We start from the raw sequence: 25,707 nt of genomic DNA on the forward strand, positions 1-25,707 counted from the left end.
CCAAACTTTTGGACTGTACTGTATCTTTAGTGTGGGGCTTAAGCAGGATTTCATAACCTAGGGTATAACACTACAAACCCTGGCATTTAAACTCAGCATGAAATGGAAATTGTAACTGACTTTTCTTGTCTGTTGTGACGTATAAATTATAATTTTTATACTGTACTAACTGTACATTTTATCCCCTAAACACAACCCTCAGAAAAAAAAAAAAGAAGAAAAAAAAAAAGTCCCCACAACTTAGAATACCGGAACCACACACACACACACACACACACACACACACACACACACACACACACACACACACACACACACACACACTTGTATATATGGTTTATGGAGACTCTCCATAGATGTAATGGTTTTTATACTGTACAAACTGTACATTCTATCCCCCTACACTACCCCTACCGCTAAGTCAAAAGACAGAGAAGATATACTCTGGAAGGATATGACTGTTGGAGATAAACAGAGAGATGTAAAAACCTGTTGTTTGTTAAAGAGGAGGTTCTGGAACCATCCCAGCTCCTGACTGAGTGATATATGGAGAGAGGGAAACCACTCAATGAGAGCCAAAGAGAGAGAGAGAGAGAGAGAGAGATCTTTGTTTTAGACAGTAAGCATTTATCTGTCTCCCAATCAACACACCTGCCTATCTGTGTGTGTGTGTGTGTGTGTGTGTGTGTGTGTGTGTGTGTGTGTGTATGAGTGGAAGAAAACTCCTGACTCAGTCTTTAAGCATTTGGATGAGAGGAGACACAAACACACACACACAGTTTGAAAGCACCTGTTCAGCACAAATGCCTTAAATACATTTACAATACTGTATAATCTTATACAGTGGTTCTCAACTGGACTTTCTACAGGAATCAGACTATGAAAATACTAGACAGCTACCCAAACAAATCGGTTATAATACTACGGAGCCCCGCACAGGACACACAAGAAAAAAAATTAAATTGTGTGCACGATTTACTATTTCATTCCCTCGATTTACTAAATCGTGCGCACAATTTACTATTTCGCTCCCTCGATTTATAAATCATGCGCATGATTCATAAATCAAGGGAACGAAATAATAAATCGTGCGCACAATTTAGTAAACCGAGGGAACGAAATAATAAATCGTGCGCACAATTTAGTAAACCGAGGGAATGAATTAGTAAATCGTGCGCATGATTTAGTAAATCGAGGGAATGAAATAGTAAATCGTGCGCACAATTTAGTAAATCGAGGGATTGAATTAGTAAATCGTGCGCATGATTTAGTAAATCGAGGGAATGAAATAGTAAATCGTGCGCATGATTTAGTAAATCGAGGGAATGAAATAGTAAATCGTGCGCACAATTTAGTAAACCGAGAGAAAGAATTAGTAAATCGTGCGCACAATTTAGTAAACCGAGGGAATGAATTAGTAAATCGTGCGCACGATTTAGTAAATCGAGGGAATGAATTAGTAAATCGTGCGCACGATTTAGTAAATCGAGGGAACGGATTAGTAAATCGTGTGCACGATTTAGTAAATCGAGGGAATGAATTAGTAAATCGTGCGCACGATTTAGTAAACCGAGGGAATGAATTAGTAAATCGTGCGCACGATTTAGTAAATCGAGGGAAAGAATTAGAAAATCGTACGCACAATTTAGTAAATCGAGGGAAAGAATTAGTAAATCGTCCGCACAATTTAGTAAATCGAGGGAACGAATTAGAAAATCGTGCGCACAATTTAGTAAATCGAGGGAACGAATTAGAAAATCGTGCGCACAATTTAGTAAATCGAGGGAACGAATTAGAAAATCGTGCGCACAATTTAGTAAATCGAGGGAACGAATTAGAAAATTGTGTGCACAATTTAGTAAATCGAGGGAAAGAATTAGAAAATCGTGCGCACAATTTAGTAAATCGAGGGAACGAATTAGAAAATTGTGTGCACAATTTAGTAAATCGAGGGAAAGAATTAGTAAATCGTCCGCACAATTTAGTAAATCGAGGGAACGAATTAGAAAATCGTGCGCACAATTTAGTAAATCGAGGGAACGAATTAGTAAATCGTGCGCACAATTTAGTAAATCGAGGGAACGAATTAGAAAATTGTGTGCACAATTTAGTAAATCGAGGGAAAGAATTAGTAAATCGTCCGCACAATTTAGTAAATCGAGGGAACGAATTAGAAAATCGTGCGCACAATTTAGTAAATCGAGGGAACGAATTAGAAAATCGTGTGCACAATTTAGTAAATCGAGGGAACGAATTAGAAAATCGTGCGCACAATTTAGTAAATCGAGGGAACGAATTAGAAAATCGTGCGCACAATTTAGTAAATCGAGGGAACGAATTAGAAAATCGTGCGCACAATTTAGTAAATCGAGGGAAAGAATTAGTAAATCGTCCGCACAATTTAGTAAATCGAGGGAACGAATTAGAAAATCGTGCGCACAATTTAGTAAATCGAGGGAACGAATTAGTAAATTGTGCGCACAATTTAGTAAATCGAGGGAACGAATTAGTAAATCGTGCGCACAATTTAGCTTACTATTTTTTTCCTGCATGTCATGTCCGGGGCTCCGTATAATACAAAAACTAAAACTAAAAACAAAGCAAACATTGAAAAGTATTATTTATTTTATCTTCTGATTCACACCTATATTTTTAGGATGTTTGTGTGCTGTAAATTATTGGCATAAGGAATGTAAAATGTACAGATATGATTCCATAAACCAAGAATGCAGGACAAATCATGTTTAACCTGGTATAAATGTTATCTATAATTTTTTTATGTTCAGTTTGAAATCTGCTGCTCACAAACCTTCTTGATAAAATCTTTTTGGGTCAAGGCCAACTTGAGAATCACTGCTGTCATATAGCAAAATACAAAACAAAAACAAACAAACAAAAAACTACACAAAACAAAAATCTGAAAAATAAATGGAAATATAAAACCCCACTTCTTCCATATGTAGATACATCACATCGCAGCCCAGGCAACATCTGAAACAACATCACCATCTGCAATACAAATGATGACACACTTGCACACACAGCCTGCATAAAGCTTTCATTTTTGCCAATTTATTTCCACTAAATTTCCTGGTCTGTTTCTGTTCATGTTCTTGGCATAACAGTTAAAACCTCAGACAGATATCCAGTGTTTTTCCAGTGGATCTCCAAAGAAAAACAAAAAGCAAGGAAGCACATCTGCGAGGTCTTGTCAGCACAGAATGACTGAATAAAACAAGCTGTTTAATGCTAAATGATTTACTCCAAACCTCTCAAACACAGCTAGTGCTACAGGTTCAAAGACTCTAATAGCTGCATAAATATTGACAAACTGACCAATCACAGTCAAGAAAAAACGATTTGTCCAATCATATTGCTCTTCTGAGTGTTGGGTTTTCCCAAAGCTACACACAAACTGATCAAATTGCAACCAATATTTACTTTGTTTGACGTTGAATGCATCGAATTTATCAAATTAAAATCAATATTTACTCCTGAAGGCAGGAGGTTTGGCACAACAGACTGTGTTATATTAGCATGACAGCACTTTCTGTGTACAGTATGTGGCTCGTTAGCATAAAGGGAAAGCAGATTCGGTTAGCGAGAACATGGTTGCGTCGCAACATCTCCGACGTCTGGTTTTAATTTTTATCGTCTGACAGCCTCATTCGGGGCTTAATGCAAACTGCTGCTTGACACCAGTGGCATTTTACACATCAGCAGACGAGGGCGACTGTCCGTTAAGAATGCATCTACAACAAAGGGGCTCAAACCACTGGAGTTCAAAAATATATTAGATGTAAAAATCGATACCATTTGTTTAGAGAGAGTGGAATCATATTTTCACTGGTTTCTGACTGGTGCGGTGTGTGACCTTCCATGTCTCAGCGAGGGTCTGGATGAGTGGGGAGTTTGAGTGGTTTAGCCCTAAGCTCTTCAGACAGAGATGGATGAGAAGTCAAATTCAGAGGCGCAAATATTCTGTTTAGTGTTGCCTTGAGCAGGTGCTGGATATTACTTAGATACACAGCGCTGTGCAATAAAAACTCCTGGTCTCAGGCCTGGTCCTGAACATTTACACTTTTTCATTACTCAGAGAGAGAGAGAGAGAGAGAGAGATAGAGAGAGATAGATAAAAAAAAAAAAAAAAAAAAATTATATATATACATTATATATATACACACACAGTACAGTCCAAAAGTTTGGAACCACTAAGATTTTTAATGTTTTTAAAAGAAGTTTCGTCTGCTCACCAAGGCTACATTTATTTAATTATTACAATTTAAAATAACTGTGTACTATTTAAATATATTTGACAAAGTAATTTATTCCTGTGATGCAAAGCTGAATTTTCAGCATCATTACTCCAGTCTTCAGTGTCACATGATCCTTCAGAAATCATTCTAATATGCTGATTTGCTGCTCAATAAACATTTATGATTATTTTCAATGTTGAAAACAGTTGTGTACTTTTTTTCAGGATTCCTTGATGAATAGAAAGTTCAAAAGAACAGCATTTATCTGAAATACAAAGCTTCTGTAGCATTATACACTACCGTTCAAAAGTTTGGGGTCAGTAAGAATTTTTATTTTTATTTTTTTGAAAAGAAATTAAAGAAATGAATACTTTTATTCAGCAAGGATGCATTAAATCAATCAAAAGTGGCAGTAAAGACATTTATAATGTTACAAAAGATTAGATTTCAGATAAACACTGTTCTTTTGAACTTTCTATTCATCAAATAATCCTGAAAGAAATATTGTACACAAATATTTTGTACAATTGTACACATTAAATGTTTCTTGAGCAGCAGATCAGCATATTAGAATGATTTCTGAAGGATCATGTGACACTGAAGACTGGAGTAATGATGCTGAAAATTCAGCTTTGCATCACAGGAATAAATTACTTTGTCAAATATATTCAAATAGAAAACGGTTATTTTAAATTGTAATAATATTTCACAATATTACCGTTTTTTACTGTATTTTTAATTAAATAACTGTAGCCTTGGTGAGCAGACGAAACTTCTTTTAAAAACATTTTACACGCTAACTATAATGTTAGTAACTACACGCAACTAACCTAAACCTAAAATTCAGAAACACACTTAGTACATCACTGCTTCAGTTGGCATACAATTCGCAAACTCTGCATGAGACACATCATGCATTGGCTTCATTTCTCCAGCATATTAAAAATCATAAGAAAGAGAACACAATATCTGACATTCAAATTTTCCAAACAAAATGTTCCTTGGCTTTGGCAACGGAAGGGTTTTCCATGACTGGAGAAGGAAAGTTGAAGTGTTTGTTCTGGGCCAAAGGCTGCTGTGGTATTGGGGTGTGGAGGGACCTGTGGTGTCTGTATTCAGGCCAAAGTAGAAGGAGAATAGGTTTCCCAGGGTGCTTTGCTCTTACATTATTTTCTCCCTGTACTTCTGGCAAAAGATCTCATCTGCCTGAAACAAACACACACACATGCAGAGTGTAGACTCTGCTATGGCGCACAAGAGCTGAGGCTTTAAAGAGAAAGAAATCTCATGCTCCTTCTCTCCACTCTTTCATCTGCACTTCACTGCAATTAAGGAGGAAGGAGAAGGAGGAACGAAGTGGCCACTCAAAGGAAGTGGATTCAACTACCCTCATACACTCAGAGAGAGAGACAGAGAGAAATGGGGAGAGAAACAGCATTTGAGAGAGAAAAAGAGAGCTGGTGTCTAGGGAAATGTCCAAAAACCTGTCAGTCTTATATATGTGGTTTTATATCTAATGATATGGCTTTGAATATGTGAAAATGTACCTCAAAAGTGACTGATTCGGGACTCTCTTCATAGACAAACTCCACATGGCATACAAAAATCGCACAAGAGATGCGATTTTTGCTAAGCTAATTGTTAGATTTGCTAATAAACATCAAAATGCATAGACACACAGCAACACAATGCATTTATCAGTACACAAACTACAAAATTTTGCAGGATCCATTGTAAACGAAATAACGATGTATGAAGAAAAAAAGAAAATTTTCAAACTAAGCAGCTTTGTCCTTTTAACATTTAAGACATTCCCATGACAGCGCTAGTCAATGTATTTGTCAGCTGCGTCTTGTAAGTTGTTTAAAGTAAAAACAACATTCTTGTTTCCTTGTTTCAGTCCATTTCAATATAAAAGTCTTTGTGACTGACTGACTCACTCACTCACTCACTCATAAAGACAGTCTTTGCCGTCATCTAATGGCGTATTAATGTAGCTTTCACTGAAGTCGAAATCACTAACGGACTCTTTTCAATACCAAAAAATATGGCATGTTATTTATATAAAAAATATTTATTGAACAATAGTATTTAAGTTAACAACAATAGCCATTATAACAGTATAAGAAGTAAAATAGGAAATAAACACAAGCAAACAGTTCAGTCAAACGTACAAAAGGAGCACTCTAGTTAGTACAGAATTTAATTTCAATGTAAATATAAAGTTATGAAACTTAATATGGTCATTAAGCCAAATCTATTAGCTCTGGAACAAGTAATAGATTAATAAGACCAAAGATTGCCCGTTTGATATACCGAAAACGAATTATACCTCACGTTTAAACAACACTATCTACGTAAGAGCCAGCGGCAAACTCCCGAAGGACTGGCCGAGATGAAGCTGTTCTCTGCAGGAACATGAGCGCTGAACTGTTGCTGATGGCCTGGATGGCCACATCTCCGAAAGTGTCTAAACAAATTTTCAAATAGGCGCTATGTGTTTACATATAAATCGCATGTCTCGCTGTGAGAATGCTGACAGTGGAGTGATTCAAACAGTGAAATGGTTTCCTAGGCGATACTGGTAGAATATTGCATGGCTGGAAAGACCTCTCGGCCAATCAGATTCGAGAACCAGAAAGAACTGTTGTATGAGAGTGTGTGTATATATATATATATATATATATATATATATATATATATATATATATATATATATATATATATATATATATATATATATATATATATATATATATTTTTACTATTAAACAGTGGTTTACTAAACAAATTGTGTTTTTGTCTTTAAATATATTAAATTAAATTATAACTAAAAGTTTAAGGATAAAAAAATTATCTTTGCTAATGCTATAAACTATAAAGGGAGCCCATACTTGAACATTATGCTACTATAATACTAAAGGTTAACAATTTTATTTTTAGATATAATAATCAAATTGTATGCAAAAATGTAAGCTGCACATAAGGCAGTTTTTGCATTAACTTCTAAATCTAATTATAAAATTATTTTACTTCAATTCGTTGTTGAAATATACAGTGGCTGTCATTTTCACGACATATTTATTTAAACATACATTAAATAATCAAGACATCACTAACAGGTTAAGTAAAATATAATGAATATATAGGCTGATACAGTTCATATATTAAGCAAAAGAGTTCATTTCTCTGGCAAACTAACAAGCTGTGGACATTGAATGGCTTTTCTGAGGTAAATGCTACGTGACATTGTTTACAATCTGTTTTATTGATGTCTTTCCGCCGTTGAAACACTGATTGAGCGATTACACGAGATATGACCGTTTTAGTAAGTTGTACTGTATCTTTCAACATACATTCAGATGTTCATTTAAATTTATTCTGTAACTAGTGTGGAAAGTGATCTGTCACGCCACATCAAATTTGAAGGATGACACTTTGTTTCTTATCAAAAGTAACACATTTCAGAGCTTATTGCGATTATTGGTGGTTAATGGTGGTTAGGCTACAATATTGCAAAGTTATGCATTTGGTACACCATACCAAAAGTATGTGTGTGTGTGAGAGAGAGAGGGAGAGACTAAATACCGTACACACCACAAAAAATGGTCAAACTGAAGGGCATTCTGCAGCAGTACGCTCTAGATTCATGGAACATACCCAGTTCAAGTTTGGTTATTGCTGGGTGTGGCGAATCAGGACCACCATAATGGATATGGGATCATATTGGCTACCATCCTATATGTTATTACAGAATTTTGGCACTGAATAAGCACAGGGAATCAAAACTTGCGAAGAGAAAACGTTCTCCTTATTGTGTTGGACTCTGTCCCGCATCTGGTGGCTGGATGCAGATTATTGCCTTGAGCTGCTTGGCCAGAAAGAATTATGGGAGCTCTCGGAGCTGGAGGTGTAACACAATTTTGATGGGAATTGGATTCTGAGGCTAGGAATCACCTGTGGGTGGGACCACGGCTGCCAAGAGAGGCTGGGGCACAGAAAGAGGGAGGAATATGAGGAGTGATGGAGAGAGAGCGAGCACAACGTGAGAGAAAGCAGGAAGCAGAATGGGAACCCAGTGCCGAGAAGGTTTTAGGGAGATTAAAAGCCCAGAGCGAGGGGCTCTTAAGACCATCCTGCTAATTAAATATGTCAAAGCTCATAAAGATGCATTGGGGCCTTTTCTCAGAGCCAAGCTTTACCAAACCCACCTAGTCAGCAAAGCCTTCACATCTTGTCAATAAACATTAGTCTGGGCATCAGTAAAACATCCACAAAATGGATTGGTTTATTAAACGTATTACCAATCCCTTTTTTACTACAGTCTCTCTACAGAAAATGCACATGCCAAAAGAGTCAATATTCAACGCCTGGCTTTTATGCTACAGGGAAAACTCACACCACAAGACAACAGCACAGACACATATACAGAGGGCAAGGAACCCAGAGAAATCCACAAAACAAGAGGCCACTGTAGACTGTGGTGACATGTTCAACAGGCAGGCATGCAAGCTGTATTGTTGTGTTCAATTCAACTCGGAAAGTCTGAATTTACAACCTACTACTTGGAGCATAACAGAACATCACTTGATGTCAGACTTCCAACTTGGAAGTTCAGGCTGAAATCTGACTTAAAAATCTGACTTGATGAAAAAGATTGACTTAAAGGTGCCATCGGACGTTTTTTTACAAGATGTAATGTAAGTCTAAGGTGTCCCCTGAATGTGTCTGTGAAGTTTCAGCTCAAAATACCCCATAGATTTTTTTTTTTTATTAATTTTTTTAACTGCCTATTTTGGGGCATCATTAACTATGCACCGATTCATGCTGCGGCCCCTTTAAATCGCGCTCCCCGCCCCCTCTGAGCTATCTGCATTTACAAAGTTCACACAGCTAATATAACCCTCAAATGGATCTTTACAAGATGTTCCGTCATGCATGCTGCACGCATACACCGATCTGTGAGTATAGTATTTATTTGGATGTTTACATTTGATTCTGAATGAGTTTGATAGTCCTCCGTGGCTAAAGCTAATATTACACACTGTTGAAGAGATTTATAAAGAATGAAGTTGTGTTTATGAATTATACAGACTGCAAGTGTTTAATAATGAAAATAGCGACGGCTCTTATCTCCATGAATACAGTAAGAAACGATGGTAACTTTAACCACATTTAACAGTACATTAGCAACATGCTAACGAAACATTTAGAAAGACAATTTACAAATATCACTAAAAATATCATGTTATCATGGATCATGTCAGTTATTATTGCTCCATCTGCAATTTTTCGCTATTGTCTTTGCTTGCTTACCTAGTCTGATGATTCAGCTGTGCACATCCAGACGTTAATACTGGCTGCCCTTGTCTAATGCTTTGAACATGAGCTGGCATATGCAAATATTGGGGGCGTACATATTAATGATCCCGACTGTTACGTAACAGTCGGTGTTATGTTGAGATTCGCCTGTTCTTCGGAGGTCTTTTAAACAAATGAGATTTATATAAGAAGGAGGAAACAATGGTGTTTGAGACTCACTGTATGTCATTTCCATGTACTGAACTCTTGTTATTCAACTATGCCAAGGTATATTCAATTTTTAATTCTAGGGCACCTTTAAAAAGAGCATGTGCTGTATTGTACATGTACTCTATTCAAGATTATTTAAAACTTTTCCCATCATCTAGCGCTAACGTAATGTATAACGTAAAATATAACACTTTGTGAGCACTTACAGATATTTTTTTCATGTTTTATTCTACAATATAAAATACATCAGTAATACCCACTCCTTTTTTTTAAGCTTTCATGTGTCTTAATTTATCGGCTATGTTTATGCAACTGGCCCCTGGTTGCGTTCATACTCTCAATCTTGCAAACTATTCTAACTCAAACTTTCCAACTTGCATATATTAAATAAAGATTGAAAGACTTGCGCGATCATTGTGTAGTTAATTTTTAGCCTAATTTTAGCTTCTATTTTAAACTTCTGGTGATTGTATTTAGGCTTTAAAATTCTTAAAAGTTTACTTGTGAAGATTATCATGATGAACAAAACTTGTAAGAATCAAACTTTTGGTGGTCACAGAATGTATTTTCTGCAATAAATTAAATAAATTAAATAAATTTGCTTTTTTTCCCAAGGAAAGCAAAGTGACGCTACATTTCGGTTTGGCCTACAAAATTACATCATCCAGCACTCCATGAATGTACTCATAGCTTATATGCACACTCAGGATCATTTATTGTAAATTTTAAAATAATGTTTATAAACTGTTGTACCAAACTTAACAGTAACATCAATTGGTTGTAGTTCTTCCAAAGACTTACCAGCATCCCAGAGGTTCCTCTTCTATTATAATGATGACTTCTTTTCTTCAACTAAAAAACTGATCATTCAAACAGTATGCTATAGCAGATATCGAGAGGAATATATACAATCATGAACATCAACAGTGAAATGGGTGCAAAATGGAAACACGTACACCTGCAAAACAAATGGCGGCATTGTTCTTCTGTTTTATGTCATCCTGCACATTTCAGACGGTGGAGCATTTTACGGTCGGAAGCTGAAGATATCAATTAAGAATGTCCCACATCCGACTTTGAATGAAACAGCTTACTGTATAGCCCCTTAACAGGTCAGAGGTCACATGTGTTTTCTGTGGGAGACACACATGAGAGTGATGCTCTCCCAAAATACAGTCCAGACCCACATCAGTCTGGATGAGGATAAAGTGAGGAAGAAAGATGAGAGTGGAAAGTCCCCAGGCTCAATATCATCTCACTCATTTCACTATAACGAGCGTTCAGCCCAGAGGTGAAGGTCACACTATGAAGGAAGAGTGGGAGGGTGTGGAGAGGAGCAATGAGGGATGAAGGGGGCAGACATCAGGAGGTAGTGAGCATCTGGTGGAAACATGTTCCATCATCTCATGGGCCACACACACACATGTATGGTCCACTTACCTACCTAGAAAGCATTTTGGGCAATCCTGGATGGCACTATGAGACCTAATAATGCTGCCTAGAAAGGTTTACTTGGTTTTGAGATAGTCATGGTGGAGCACTCCACCAATACAGTGAACGAATGTGAACACATGCTCATTATAAAATAATAAAAGATTATTTTTGAGAAAACAACATGCAAAAACTTCTCATATATGCCACAACCTGACATCCATTAAAAATGACACGAGAATAAACTAAATGTTCACTGGTTTGCATTAAGTTTTAGGAGTGAGACCACCTGGACAAAGACTATAATGGATTTTCTTTAAAGGAGAGGCAGTGTTTGTGATGTTTTGCCACCATTCAAACAGACCTTCAGGCAGTACACATGGTGGAGCGAAAGAATCAAGATGTTATGTATGAAACCCTTCGCACATCACTCTCTCTGCTCTCCAGACCCACATGGCCTGCATGCTCTCTACAGGGATCTACGCACAGCCCTCAGGGGCCAATCCATCAGACACAAGCACCATGGAACAAGTCTATCAGCAGGGCACTGAAGTCAGACCGGACACAGCTGTGGGCATGAGTATGGAAGTCCACTTTGATTCAAAGCAAGTGAGAGTGCATTCATTACCTGACTTCTGACAAAGTATACATGCTGCTTTCATCTACCATGGAGGGAGACAGATGCACTCTGGGATTAAGTAAGGCCTCCTCACTCGGGTTACATTTTAATCGCTGGTGGTAATTAGGGTTGGGAACAGATCTTATTCATAACAGTTCCTTTTTTTATGACATGATGATCTTTTTGAATGTCTTCATGAGTCCACTGTGAGCAAAACAAAACAATAATCAAATAAAATAAGCTCTGCTGATATGTCTGCTTCTACTGTTACTGCTGGGACTATCTCAGACGTAAGGGTTGAATCCGTATATGTGTGTGGGGGGTTTATGCATACGTGTACATGCGTGTGGGCAACATATGTTCTTTCCGCACACCTGGAGGGAGTGAAGACTGCTTACATCAGGAGAAAAAAAAGCAATGCACTCTCTTTTTTCCACACACTTGTAAACAAAGTAAAACCACACAACCACAGGGCATGCTATTCATTTCAAGTATTACCACAGGGCAGAGAGAGAGTGTGAGAGAGAGAGAGAGCAAGAGAGAGAGTCTGTCCTGTTGCTAATAACTTTTGCTCTCAAGTTCTAACCGCAATCCCTGTTTAAAGCCAAGACAGATATCTGTGCAGTCAATCTAGCATCAGCACTGTTCAAGCCAGCTTAAGCGCTAACATAAAACTCCACACATTCAGAACAAATATTAAATGGAAAATAAATCATAAATGAAACTCCAACACCCTTAAAATCCATCCAAATCACTAAAAGAGGGAGACAAAGAGACATGCTGGCTTTGGAGAGCATATATGGTTTACATTAGCTGACTTGTTTCTGTTCCAACCCTGCTACCCCAGAAGTGACTTGTGTACACGTCCAAACACAAATACAGGGGCAGGAAATTGGCAGAGATTTACAGTAATTATTAAGAGCTGGGCTATAGGGCTTTGGGCCTTGTGACAAATATGATATGTTGTTAAATTGAGGCGAGCGATAGCGGCAGAGGCACGGGTAATCCACAGAAAAAGGATTTGAAGGGAGAGAGGCAAACGCCGACGAGCTAGCAACAGCCTAGCACACAGTAATAGGTTTTCATTACATTGCAATCTCTTTTAAATAATCCTATTCATTTTTCATGAGGTCAATTTTTCCCAGCAGACGAGAGATAGAAGGCCAAATACGGCTCTCAGCGGGCTGTGATCTGTCATGTGATGATAGATTGCACAAGCTTAAAAAAAGCTAGCTTAGAAACTGCTTGTGTAGATACACAAACAAACAGACATAAAGATAAACACAAACTTCATATACTAGATGCGCTCAGAGATTTGGAAGCTTCGGGTTCTCAATGAAAGGAAAGGATTTAGCCATACAAGAAGAACAAAAGCAAATTGAGGCAAATCAATCAGAAAGGGGTGGAGGGATAATTATTTCATAATTTTCTGTTTCAAATGTGTGAAAGCTTATTGACTCAGCAGCAACTATAACTTGAAGATGTTGTGTGTGTTGGCTGGCACCAGCGATTCTGGGTTTGAAACAATGTGCTATTGTGTGGAAAAATTGGCTTATCTTTTGTCCTGACTACAATGATGTGCAGGGAGCTTTAGCCAATCAGCTTACAGAAACCAATGTCACGTCCCACAAAATTTGAGTTTTCACCCAAATTCAATTTTTGACTGAAATGTTTCTCTTTTAGTGCCAAAAAAAAAAAAGTAATTGGCATGAGAAGGTCATTGTTTCAGAAGCATTAAGATACATTTACAATAAATACCTTGTGAAGCATTGTTACTTTTGTGGAAAAAATTCCAACTGTAAAGCATCTCTACAGAAGACAATAGTGTCATTATTCTGCTCATTATTGCCATTTTAATTTAATTCAGTAACTGTCAATGCAAGTTATCAGTCAGTTATGAAACAAACTCAATTCAAATAAATCTACAGTAGCCCATAGTGTCATTATTCAGCTCAAGTAAGTTTAAAGGGTTAGTTCACCCAAAAATGAAAATTATGTCATTAATGACTCACCCTCATGTCGTTCCAAACCCGTAAGACCTCCGTTCATCTTCTGAACACAGTTTAAGATATTTTAGATTTAGTCCGAGAGCTTTCTGTCCCTCCATTGAAAATGTATGTACGGTAGACTGTCCATGTCCAGAAAGGTAATAAAAACATCATCAAAGTAGTCCATATGACATCAGTGGGTTAGCATCGAAAATACATTTTGGTCCAAAAATAACAAAAACTACGACTTTATTCAGCATTGTCTTCTCTTCCGGTATCCATTCCATTGAATTGATTCCACTGAGTTGATTCCATTGAATTGATTCCATTGAATTGATTCCATTGAATCCTTTCATCTGTCGGCGTTGGTAATGCACTTTTACGTCGCCGTGGTTGTTTTTGGTGATTAGGACATCCGCGACATTTTGAAGCATCGAAAATACATTTTGGTCCAAAAGTAACAAAAACTACGACTTTATTCAGCATTGTATTCTCTTCGGGGTCTGTTGTCAATTCGCGTTCATGACTCCGCTTCTTCTTCTTTCCTGTTTTACGGCGGTTGGCATTCAGCTTATTGGTGCATTACCGACCCCTTCTGCTCCGGAGTGTGGTTCACGACTCCGCAGTGACGCTGCTGATGCAAGACGCTGCTGAAGTGTTATCTGGTGCGCCAGAGCTTCATTTACAGTCTGAAGGAGACGCACGCTCTATTCAAGCTATTCTACATTGTTTGTATTTAAGTATTGCTATATTTTTTAAAATTATGCGTAAGTGTGCATGTCGTGGATGTCCTAATTGCCAAAAACAACTATGGCAACATAAAAGTGCATTACCAACGCTGACAGATGAAAGGATTCAATGGAATCAATTCAATGGAAAGGATTCTGGGAGAGAAGACAATGCTGAATAAAGTCGTAGTTTTTGTTATTTTTGGACCAAAATGTATTTTCGATGCTAACCCACTGATGTCATATGGACTACTTTGATGATGTTTTTATTACCTTTCTGGACATGGACAGTCTACCGTACATACATTTTCAATGGAGGGACAGAAAGCTCTCGGACTAAATCTAAAATATCTTAAACTGTGTTCAGAAGATGAATGGAGGTCTTACAGGTTTGGAATGACATGAGGGTGAGTCATTAATGACATAATTTTCATTTTTGGGTGAACTAACCCTTTAATGTTGATTCAATTCAGTTCAATAACAGTGTTGATGTTGAAAAGTCTAAAAAAAAAAAAAAAAAAAAAAAAAAAAAACTTTGCAGAGTTTTTTTACTTTGCAGAAGAAAAGTCATTTTCTGTGTTTGGCTAGCTAGTGTAAAATTGACTACAACAGTGATGCCAGACCATTGCTATGCGGTTGCTAAGGTGTTCTGAGTGGTTATTAAGTTGGCTTGAAAAAGCCAACTTACTGTTATGCTATTTTCTTCTGAGACTAAAATTTCCAACTCTAACTCCTCCTAGAGCTTTAACTCTACAAACTTCAAACTCGGTTCAGATCTTCAGACTGTTCTGACTTAGTGTGCTATATCTTTTCTAACTGATCGGACTTACGGTTTTCCTAAAAAAGACTGTTAAAGCTCGGAAAAATCCCATTGACTTTCATTGACGGAATGTTCAAATGAGCCAAGACTATTCAAACTCCAACTGTCAAAATTCAAATTTAAACTACGGAAGCCCATTAGACTCAAAAACTCAATTAAACTCAAGTGCCATTCTATGTACTATTTCTAATCCATTGAAACTCATTCAAACTCATCTAATCCATCATCATCTATCAAACTAAATCTAGCAACACCCTATCAACCACCCCGAGTACCCTAGCAACCGCATAGCAACACCTTAGCAACCACCCCGAGTACCCTAGCAACCACATAGCAAAACCTTAGCAACCACACCGAGTACCCTAGAAATCGCATAGCAACACCCTAGCAACCGCGTAGCAACACCCTAGCAACCACCCAGAATACCTTAGCAACCATCCTGAGTACCCTAGCAACCACATAGCAACATTTTAGCAACCACACAGAGCACCCTAGTACTCTATCAAAATTACCAAACTAAAACTGAAACTTTTAAAACTGCTTCAAACTTTCTGGACCGGCTTTTTCAAGCCAACTTAAAGTTTGTCAAGACAAACTTTTTATCTAGTTAGAATGTTACTATGTGGTTTTTAGATTGGTACTTATTGGCCCAAGTCAAAAGAGCCTATCTCTAAATCTTTATAATATTCTGGTCTCTATATGTATGGCAGTAGTCACTAGGGTCAAAAGTATTGGTTTGTCCAATTTGTTTCCGACAAGGTCAGAATTGTATGTCTGATTTTCACCCCAAAATAAAAATTCTGTCTTCATTTACTCCCCTACATGTTGTTTCAAACATGTATGACTATTTCTTCTGTGGAACATAAAATAATATAAAAAATGTCATGAGGGTGAGTAAATGATGACAGAATTTTATTTTTTGGGAGACCTATAGCACAAATGATGTGGGACGACATATGTTAAGTGTGATTTTAGACCAATAGGATTTCAGTGGGTGGACCTACCGAGCACAACAGCAGAAACAGAATCTCGAGCCATTAACAAAATTAAGCAAATGCCACTGATAAAGTATGAAGGTGAAAATAAATACTGCCTGTTGTCTAACCAAAGTGTATAAAACAAGAAAAACACCTGAATTATGATTGAGGACTGAAAAAAAAAACTCTGCTAATGACTCTCACACACCAAACTAAGTGTACATTGTACAATGTCCATCCCTTATAAACAATTATTTCCTGTTTTTCTGTTCGGCTCATTCCTAAAACACAATTCGGCTAATAGTGTTTTCCAGCATTACAAATCTAATACTGATTCCAGGGAGAGGGAGAGGGGTAAAACAATACAAAATAGGTCAATGAATAATGCTTCTCAGGAAAGATACACTCATCGAGCAAATGTATTCCTACTCTGCTGGTGAGAACAAAAGCTCAGGAGAATAACACACTTTGGCCTTGGACCTCCACACGAAGATGAAAGACAAGCATTTAGGACAGTTTCTGATCAAAAGAAGCTAGGAATAAAGGACTCTGAGTGCAAGTATTCATCTTGAAGTGCAATTGTACGAGAACACGGGGATGAAGCATTTTCTCTGAAGAGGCTGGTATTAGGTTTATGCGAGAAACGCGGTTATGCTACTACCTATTTTACACAGTTCATTCAATTCAGACTGAGCCATTTCTTTGTGTTTTTGTCTATTGAATGATCAAATATATTAGCATTTAAGTAACAAGGTTGAGAATCAGCAATGGTTCCTGATTCGATTCAGATTCATAAGCTCTTGAATCAATTTGATTTGATTTAGATTTACTGCAAGACAGGAACTATACAAATATTTTTTAACAAAAATGCTTACACATCCATCAAAGCAAAGCATACATTAAAAAACATGATCTTGGGATTTAAGAAATCAATCTCAGAACATTAAATTAATATCTTAACCCAGCACTATTTAGAAATGCTTAAATTCATAAAGAGGTGGGGACAAAGTCAGCCTTGGCCAATGACCACCGTAACTGACACCTATGTTTCCAGATCGAGATGAAAAACATCCATTATGTTCCTCCATGAAGTCACACAGAAACTAGCTAAAAGGCTTGTTTTAAATAAGGAAAGTCTATTTTTGTTTGTCTATTGGCGAAAAGAAGAAACGCACACTTGCACCATCACGGTAATGAAAGCCAATCAATTGTTGGCATACTCGACTGCCGCCACCGAAACATTACTTTGCGAGAACCAAATATGGAAAACTAATGAAGTGTAATTGAAAATCTGCTGCATCCAGCATTTTAAGAGTGTGAAAATATTTCTCATTCAGTGTGCGTTATAGAAAAAAGCTGCGCTAATAGGGTCATCCTTAGCTAATGTGTGGAAATGTGCAGCACTGTTCAATTCTCATGGTGAGCGTTCAATTTTTAGAGCCGTCGCACCCATCACACCCGTACAGAAAATGACTTGCAAAAGCGGCCATCTCATTTCTGTTTTAGTGATCCTCCATTCCTCAGAGGCAGTCATCCAGTGGACCCTCTTTCCTCTCTCACAACGTCTCTCTCTTCTCATCTGCACCTCCAGCACCTCTATAATCTCCTCTCTCACTCTCATTACTCCTTTTCTTTCCTGTCTCCGTCCTGAGGGAGGAAAGGTGGGAGAAGTCTGTCATCGTTCTCCCCCGCGGCTCTCCTTAAAAAAAAAAAAAAAATCCCCTTGCTAAGACACAAACCAATGGACTCCATTAAACTGCTCCGCGGAGCGCTGCAGAGCTTCCTGTCTGAATATCTGCTGCAGGTATGGGCGTCATAAAGCTAGTCTCTCATCTTTTTAGTCAACATTATTGTAGGCAGAATAGAGAGAAGAATAAGGGGTGGGACATGATCTGGAAATTTTACAACCTGGTGTTTGAATCGAAGTATCGAAGTCGCCCACAAGAACAAACATTGCAAAGGAAAAAAATAAAATAAAAAAAATAATTAAAATAAAATAAAATGTAAATAAAAAATTACATTCGCATTGTGGTAGTACACATTTTATCAGTATTACAATAAAGGAAAGTAATAAATATTTTCTTATTAAAATTAACTGTTGATAATTTTATGTATTGATCATTTTCATGGAACAATGTGGGGGAAAAAAGTAGGTGTCCCTAACAGGCTACACTTTCCTTATGTATGTATGTATGGATGTGTGTGTATATTATATATAATGTGTGTGTATAGTCTCTCAAAATATATATATAGCTAGTCTGTGTGTGTGTGTGTGTGTGTGTGTGTGTGTGTGTGTGTGTGTGTGTGTGTGTGTGTGTGTGTGTGTGTGTGTATATATATATATATATATATATATATATATATATATATATATATATATATAGTACAGTCCAAAAGTTTGGAACCACTAAGATTTTTAATGTTTTTAAAAGAAGTTTCGTCTGCTCACCAAGGCTACATTTATTTAATTAAAAATACAGTAAAAAATAGTAATATTGTGAAATATTATTACAATTTAAAATAACTGTGTACTATTTAAATATATTTGACAAAGTAATTTATTCCTGTGATGCAAAGCTGAATTTTCAGCATCGTTACTCCAGTCTTCAGTGTCACATGATCCTTCAGAAATCATTCTAATATGCTGATTCTGCTGCTCAATAAACATTTATGATTATTTTCAATGTTGAAAACAGTTGTGTACTTTTTTTTCAGGATTCCTTGATGAATAGAAAGTTCAAAAGAACAGCATTTATCTGAAATACAAAGCTTCTGTAGCATTATACACTACCGTTCAAAAGTTTGGGGTCAGTAAGAATTTTTATTTTTATTTTTTTGAAAAGAAATTAAAGAAATGAATACTTTTATTCAGCAAGGATGCATTAAATCAATCAAAAGTGGCAGTAAAGACATTTATAATGTTACAAAAGATTAGATTTCAGATAAACACTGTTCTTTTGAACTTTCTATTCATCAAATAATCCTGAAAAAAAATATTGTACACAAATATTTTGTACAATTGTACACATTAAATGTTTCTTGAGCAGCAGATCAGCATATTAGAATGATTTCTGAAGGATCATGTGACACTGAAGACTGGAGTAATGATGCTGAAAATTCAGCTTTGCATCACAGGAATAAATTACTTTGTGAAATATATTCAAATAGAAACACAGTTATTTTAAATTGTAATAATATTTCACAATATTACTGTTTTTACTGTATTTTTAATTAAATAAATGTAGCCTTGGTGAGCAGACGAAACTTCTTTTAAAAATATTAAAAATCTTAGTGGTTCCAAACTTTTGGACTGTACTATATATATATATATATATATATATATATATATATATATATATATATATATATATATATATATATATATATATATATATATATATATATATATATATATATATATATATATATATATATATATATATATATATACACACACACACACACACACACATATATTTTATATATTTTTATTTTATGTTTTGTTTTTCTAAACTGATTTGTTCTTTGTAGGTTTTATGAGAATCATCCAACCGCTTAGCCACTCCAAAACATTTATTGAATCTTCAATGGACGATGTAAACCGGCACAATTTACTTTATAACCCCATCAACACAAAAGAACACTCTCTGCACTCTTCATTAATAAAGTTACTGGCCTGCCAACTAGTCAGGAAAACAAATCGCCACTAAAGCAGTCATATCAGCGCATGCACAGTAATCAAAACAAAGCCATTACAGCAGCTGTAAACCTAAATCTAGCCTACAGGTTTATATCCTCACGGCTATTCATGCTTCCAAGGGAATCCAGAGAGAAGGCCGGTGGCATAATTCATTTGTTGTTGTTTTTTTGTCCCTTTTAATGTGCCTACGCCCAGGTGAATGTGAGCGTACACCAAAAAATTTCAATTAAAAAACTATTCAAACTTTCTATTATTCATGAACTAAAGGGGGACTCTCTTTATTGGTTATGTATTATTAATATCCTAGCACTCGTATCAAAGACGATCCAATTTCATATCCAGCACTTGGAACCAAATTACAGTGGGTTTTTTATTCATGGTTGAATTGGACCGCGGGGCTCGCTCAGGCTGGCCATTGTGCCGCCCACCATGGCTACAGTCACCACGGTCACCGGAGAGCAGCCCCCGTCAACGCTCATCATATTGAGCTCTTCAATACTTTCACTATTGTTTTTTTTTTTTTTTAAAGCCATCATGTGACACAGATTTGGTCTGTAGCTGTGGCTGATATATCAGATATAGAGCGCCGCTGATTAGATTTTCAAGGTAATGTTGGAACACGAGAGATTAATTGTGTTACAGTGAGGAGGAACATTGATTCATCCCCCAGCATGCACTTAGACCAGTCAGTCCACATTTCACATTAAAGAGACTGCTAGCACATGGATGATTTCCACTGCCCTTAATACAATATATTTTGAATATATACTGTTTGTATATATATGGAATCCACTCAAAGGTACATTATGGAATTAGATTTGTGTCAAAAATATAGAATACACCAATCAAAAGTTTGGGGTCAGTAAGATTTGTTTTCACTTCTTTGAAAGATGTCTCTTAGGCTCACCAAAGCTCAATTTATTTGATCAAAAATATGACTTAAAATGACTTATCTATTTGAAAATGTTTTAAAATGTAATTTATTCAGGCTCGTACAGAAGGAGTAGCTCTGGCCTATGAGGAACTGGAGGCTCGACGAAGAGGACCAGAGGACGACCCACTCAGAGTAAAGGCCTCTTCACACCAAGAATTATAACTATAACAATAACAATAAATATATAGTTCTAAAAATCTTTCTAAATATAAAAGAATAGCTAAATCCACAACTATAACTATTGCAGTCCTGTGGTGTCTGTCGTTGCTATGCAACCATGAACTGCGCTCTCCACTACGACGAGGAAGTTTCAGCAAAGGATAAATTGATTTCTAGCCCTTGCATTAGCTCTACAACTAGATATATTTGTGGAGATGAGAAATAAAACCCGACCTGTACAGCTATGATCAGCTGTTCGGCTGAGCTTTTGATGTTTTGTTACAGAAAGGCCGAAGCTGATTGGTTGGTTCTTGTCACATGACCTGCGGTGTGCTTGCAGCATTCTGAAAAATTGAGAATTTTTCATCTCGATGCACCTGGAAAATGCAATGCATGCATGTCGTTACATTATGAGAGCATCTGCTGCGTGCCTACATTTGAAATACCAAATTTGAGCGCGCAAAAGACGCGATATGTGAATGGCCTCTTAAAGTGGTAGATGACAAAACTGCCGTGCGCACTTAGAATCAGGGTTGCCAGGTTTGCAAAACAAAACCGGCCTAATCATGGCCAAAACTAGCCCAATCGTGTTCCAGGGATGGGGGGAGGCTGTCGCTTCAACCCACGGACTAAAAAAACAAAGTGCGGCAACAGTGTAAAAGTAGCCCAATTCCGCAGGAAAAACAAGGACTTGGCAACACTGCTTAGAACAATCTGATCTGTATTGTTTGCTGGTGTGGACGCTAATATACTTACCATTATAGTTATCTTTACAGTAATCGTTCTAGGTGTAAACGAGCCTTAAAGGGTTGGTTCACCCAAAAATGAAAATTCTGTCAAAACACTGCTTCAGGAAGCATTGGATCATAAATGAATCAGTGTGTCGAATCTGCTGATTGGAGCGCCAAAGTCACGTAATTTCAGCCGTTTGGCAGTTTGACAGACGATCCGAATCATGATTCGATACGCTGATTTATTTATGATCCGATGCTTCCTGAAGCAGTGTTTTGAAATCGGCCATCACTAAATAAGACGTTATTTTGTTTTTTTGCGCACCAAAAATATTCTCGCCGCTTTATGATATTCATATTGAACCACTGAACGAACATGAACTGATTTAGATGTGTTTTTAGTATCTTTATGGATCTTGAGAGAGAAAATTTCATTGCTCCCTATGCAGGCCTCATGGAGCCATCGGATTTCAACTAAAATATCTTAATTTGTGTTCCGAAGATGAACGAAGGTCTTACGGGTGTGGAACGACATGAGGGTGAATAATTAATGACAGAATTTTCATTTTTGGGTGAACTAACCCTTTAAAGCATCAAAAACACACACCACCAATAAAACACTCTCCTCATCACACTTGAATTGTAGTGTATACTGTATACTAGCAAAATTTTCTTGTTAACTTATTTGTTAGGATATTGGTTACCTTCATTTTAAGATTTTTGTCCTTATTCTCTCTCAAGCTATGTTTCCCTGAAATGTTATACTTTTTGTGATTTATATCGATAGGACAGCATAGCAATGACAGGAAATGATGGAGATAACGCAGACAGAAAAGTTATCGGGAAACTGCATAATTATGTGAACGTCTTACCCAGATCCATGCTCTTAGATGACTTCACATGATTCTGCTGACCTCCGTCAGTCAAAGAAGTGTCAGCTGAACAAAGACCCGAACTCGGACTGGATGCACACACAAACAAGGAATATATGCATTTTTTCAGTATCGCTGTTCAACAGTATTGAGTCACTGCTAATAACAAGGAACAGGGATTGCATGACTACTCATTTTATTAGACAGAAAAGTAGTCAGTGAGTCAGTGTTTACCTTATGTAAATCGGTCACCATACCATTTATGATACTTGCATTGTCATTCATCATAGTTTTTGTCATTTTGAACTGTTATTGCCTCATTTATCATCAGTGAAAAAATGTTGACAAAGAAATTAACACTGGTTGATAAAGGAAGTGTCCTCCTGCTTTTGCCATGTATTGACAAAAACTCAAGCCATGTGACCAAATGTGTCAAAATGAATTGACTAGCCAGTGCAACCCTTAGAAGGAAAAGGAGACATGTTTGTCAATTTTAGTCCAAGGCAAATCCATGTTACCTCTGCTGGAGCTTCAGGCTGTCCTGTCTATGAGGATTAGTGGCGAAGCCTTCATCATCCCCCTCTTCCATGTGATTGTATCCCCCATTTGAAACTGTGAGAAAATGGGCAAACCACAGAGAGAGAAAAGCAATCATTAGAGCTCTGTGGAAATATTATGCGGGCTCATTTAAGAGGGGTCTGCTGGGGTCAGGCCAGCAGTGGAGAGAGGTGACAGTCTGGCTCGAGCGCTGAGACAGACAGACAGAAACGGAGACCATTATCAGCTCCAACACACTGCAATCTCCACTCACCTTTAATGATCTTTCACTCCTATGATAATGGGACTGGGGCCTCGGATTGACTTGATTTTTCTCTAAGCTTGGTTAAGCTCGTAAGAAAGTGTGTGTGTCTGACAGAGACCGAGACTGTGGCACTATAACTAAACATATGTATATTATTACTATTATTGGCATATTTTGTCATTTTTCATCTTTATTCTTCTTAATTAGTCTTGTTTAATGTTACTATTATTTATTAGATTTTTCTTTGAAAAAGTAAATGTTTTGTTTATTCTACACTAATGTATTCCATTTTTACAGTATATATACACATTCCAACTCAAATGTTTGAGGTTATTTTTTTATGTTTTTAAAATAATTATATTTTGCTCACCAAGGCTGCATTTACTTGATCAAAAATATAGTAAAATATAATAGTAATATTGTAAAATATTATGATTTCAAATAACTGTTTTCTATTTGAATATATTTTATTCCTGTGATGGCAAAGCTGAATTTTCAGCATCATTACTCCAGTCTTCAGTGTCACATGATCCTTCAGAAATCACTCTAATATGCTGATTTACTGTTCAAGAAACATTATTATCAATAGTCACTTTTTAATCAATTTATTGAATCCTTGCTGAATAAAAGTGTTAATTTCTTTTAAAAAAAGACCACAAACTGACAAACGGTAGTGTAAAAAAAAAAAAAAAAAGTGCAAAAAGCCTCATAAAAAAAATAGTATATATACAGTATCTCACAAACGTGAGTACACCCCTCACATTTCAGCAACCATTTTAGTATAACTTCTCAAACAACAATACTGTAGAAATGAAAATTGTATATACTTTAGAGTAGTCAATGTGCTGCTTGTATAATAGAATAAAAAATAACTCAACCTACAGCCATTACTGTCTAAATAACTGGCAACAAAAGTAAGTACACCCTAAGTGAACATGTCAAAACTGTGTCCAAAGTGTCAATATTTTGTGTGAGCACCATTGTTATTTAGCACTGCCTTAATCCTCCTGGACATGGAATTCACCAGAGCTGCACGGGCTGTTGCTGGGATTCTCTTCCACTTCTCCATAATGACATCACGGAGCTGCTGGATGTTAGACACATGTCGCTTCTCCACCTTCTGCTTGAGGATGTCCCACAGGTGCTCAATAGGATTCAGGTCTGGAGACATACTTGGCCACTCAATCACCTTCACCTTCTGAGCCAAACAAGTTTATCTTAGTCTCATCAGACCACAGGACATGGTTCCAGTAATTCATGCTCTTGGACAGGTTGTCTTCAGCAAAGAAGGCTTCCTTCTGGGACAACCGCAATGCAAACCGACTTGTTGCAGTGTCTGGCGCATAGTCTGAGCACTGACAAGCTGACCTTCCGCTTCTGCAACCTCTAAGGAAGGGGTGTCCAAACTTTTTTTAAAAGGGGGCCAGATTTAATGTTGTGGACACATCTGGGGGGCCAGTTCCTTTTCTATTTTATATATATATATATATATATATATATATATATATATATATATATATATATATATATATATATATAGGTCTCACCTGCGCTCATGAGCTATCAACACCCGGTGATGAAGCCCCGGGTATACTTCGGCCGTCCACGTTCGTGCACCACCCGCATGACGTAATTTTCGCGGCTGGCTGCACACCCCGTTCGCGTGCAGCCCAAATTTCAAGACCGCACGGACAGTCCGCGTGCAACAGCGCATGCGCAAGCAGTATAGAAGAGTCCACTAGGTGGCAATACCCACAGAGTTCAGCCGTCGAAGAAGAGTGTGAAAAGACCGGTTTAAAAACAACACCCTTGAAAAAAAAAGAGAAAAACACGACAATGGACGGCGAACTTGATGAGCGTTTGAGCGAAGAGATTAGAAAGTACCCACATTTGTACAATTCATGTTTGAAAGAGTACAAAGATGTGTTTAGGGCGGCAAATTCATGGAGGGGGATGAATAAAAATATGGGAAAGGATGCACTACTTTTCTTCTCCGATCATGCATAGCGAATGTCCCGTTGATGACACGACTCAGTGCTGCCTTCCGATGTCTGGTATAGCATAGAAAAAAACTGTACTGCGCATGTGTCGAACGCGGTCATCCGCGCGCGTCCGTGGCGCAGTATACTTTGAAAGTTTCACGGACGCAATTGCGCGC

General features: G+C 37.2%; 1 protein-coding gene across 9 annotated transcripts in view; it reads right to left on the minus strand.

The window, feature by feature from the left end:
• The window catches only part of pard3bb (par-3 family cell polarity regulator beta b), a 449,216-nt gene that overhangs the window by 163,603 nt on the left and 259,906 nt on the right, over positions 1-25,707 (minus strand). For 8 of the 9 annotated variants that reach the window (XM_048193363.1, XM_048193369.1, XM_048193368.1 and 5 more), the window contains 2 exons: positions 23,266-23,359; positions 22,748-22,836 (listed from right to left, as the gene is read on the minus strand). The exons of the other annotated variant lie outside the window; for it this stretch is intronic. In XM_048193363.1, the coding sequence (XP_048049320.1) occupies positions 22,748-22,836; positions 23,266-23,359 (183 nt within the window). The remainder of the gene's footprint in view (positions 1-22,747; positions 22,837-23,265; positions 23,360-25,707) is intronic. 9 annotated transcript variants of the gene reach the window in all.

The sequence above is a fragment of the Megalobrama amblycephala genome, linkage group LG6, assembly GCF_018812025.1.
Source record: "Megalobrama amblycephala isolate DHTTF-2021 linkage group LG6, ASM1881202v1, whole genome shotgun sequence".
Lineage (NCBI taxonomy): Eukaryota > Metazoa > Chordata > Actinopteri > Cypriniformes > Xenocyprididae > Megalobrama > Megalobrama amblycephala.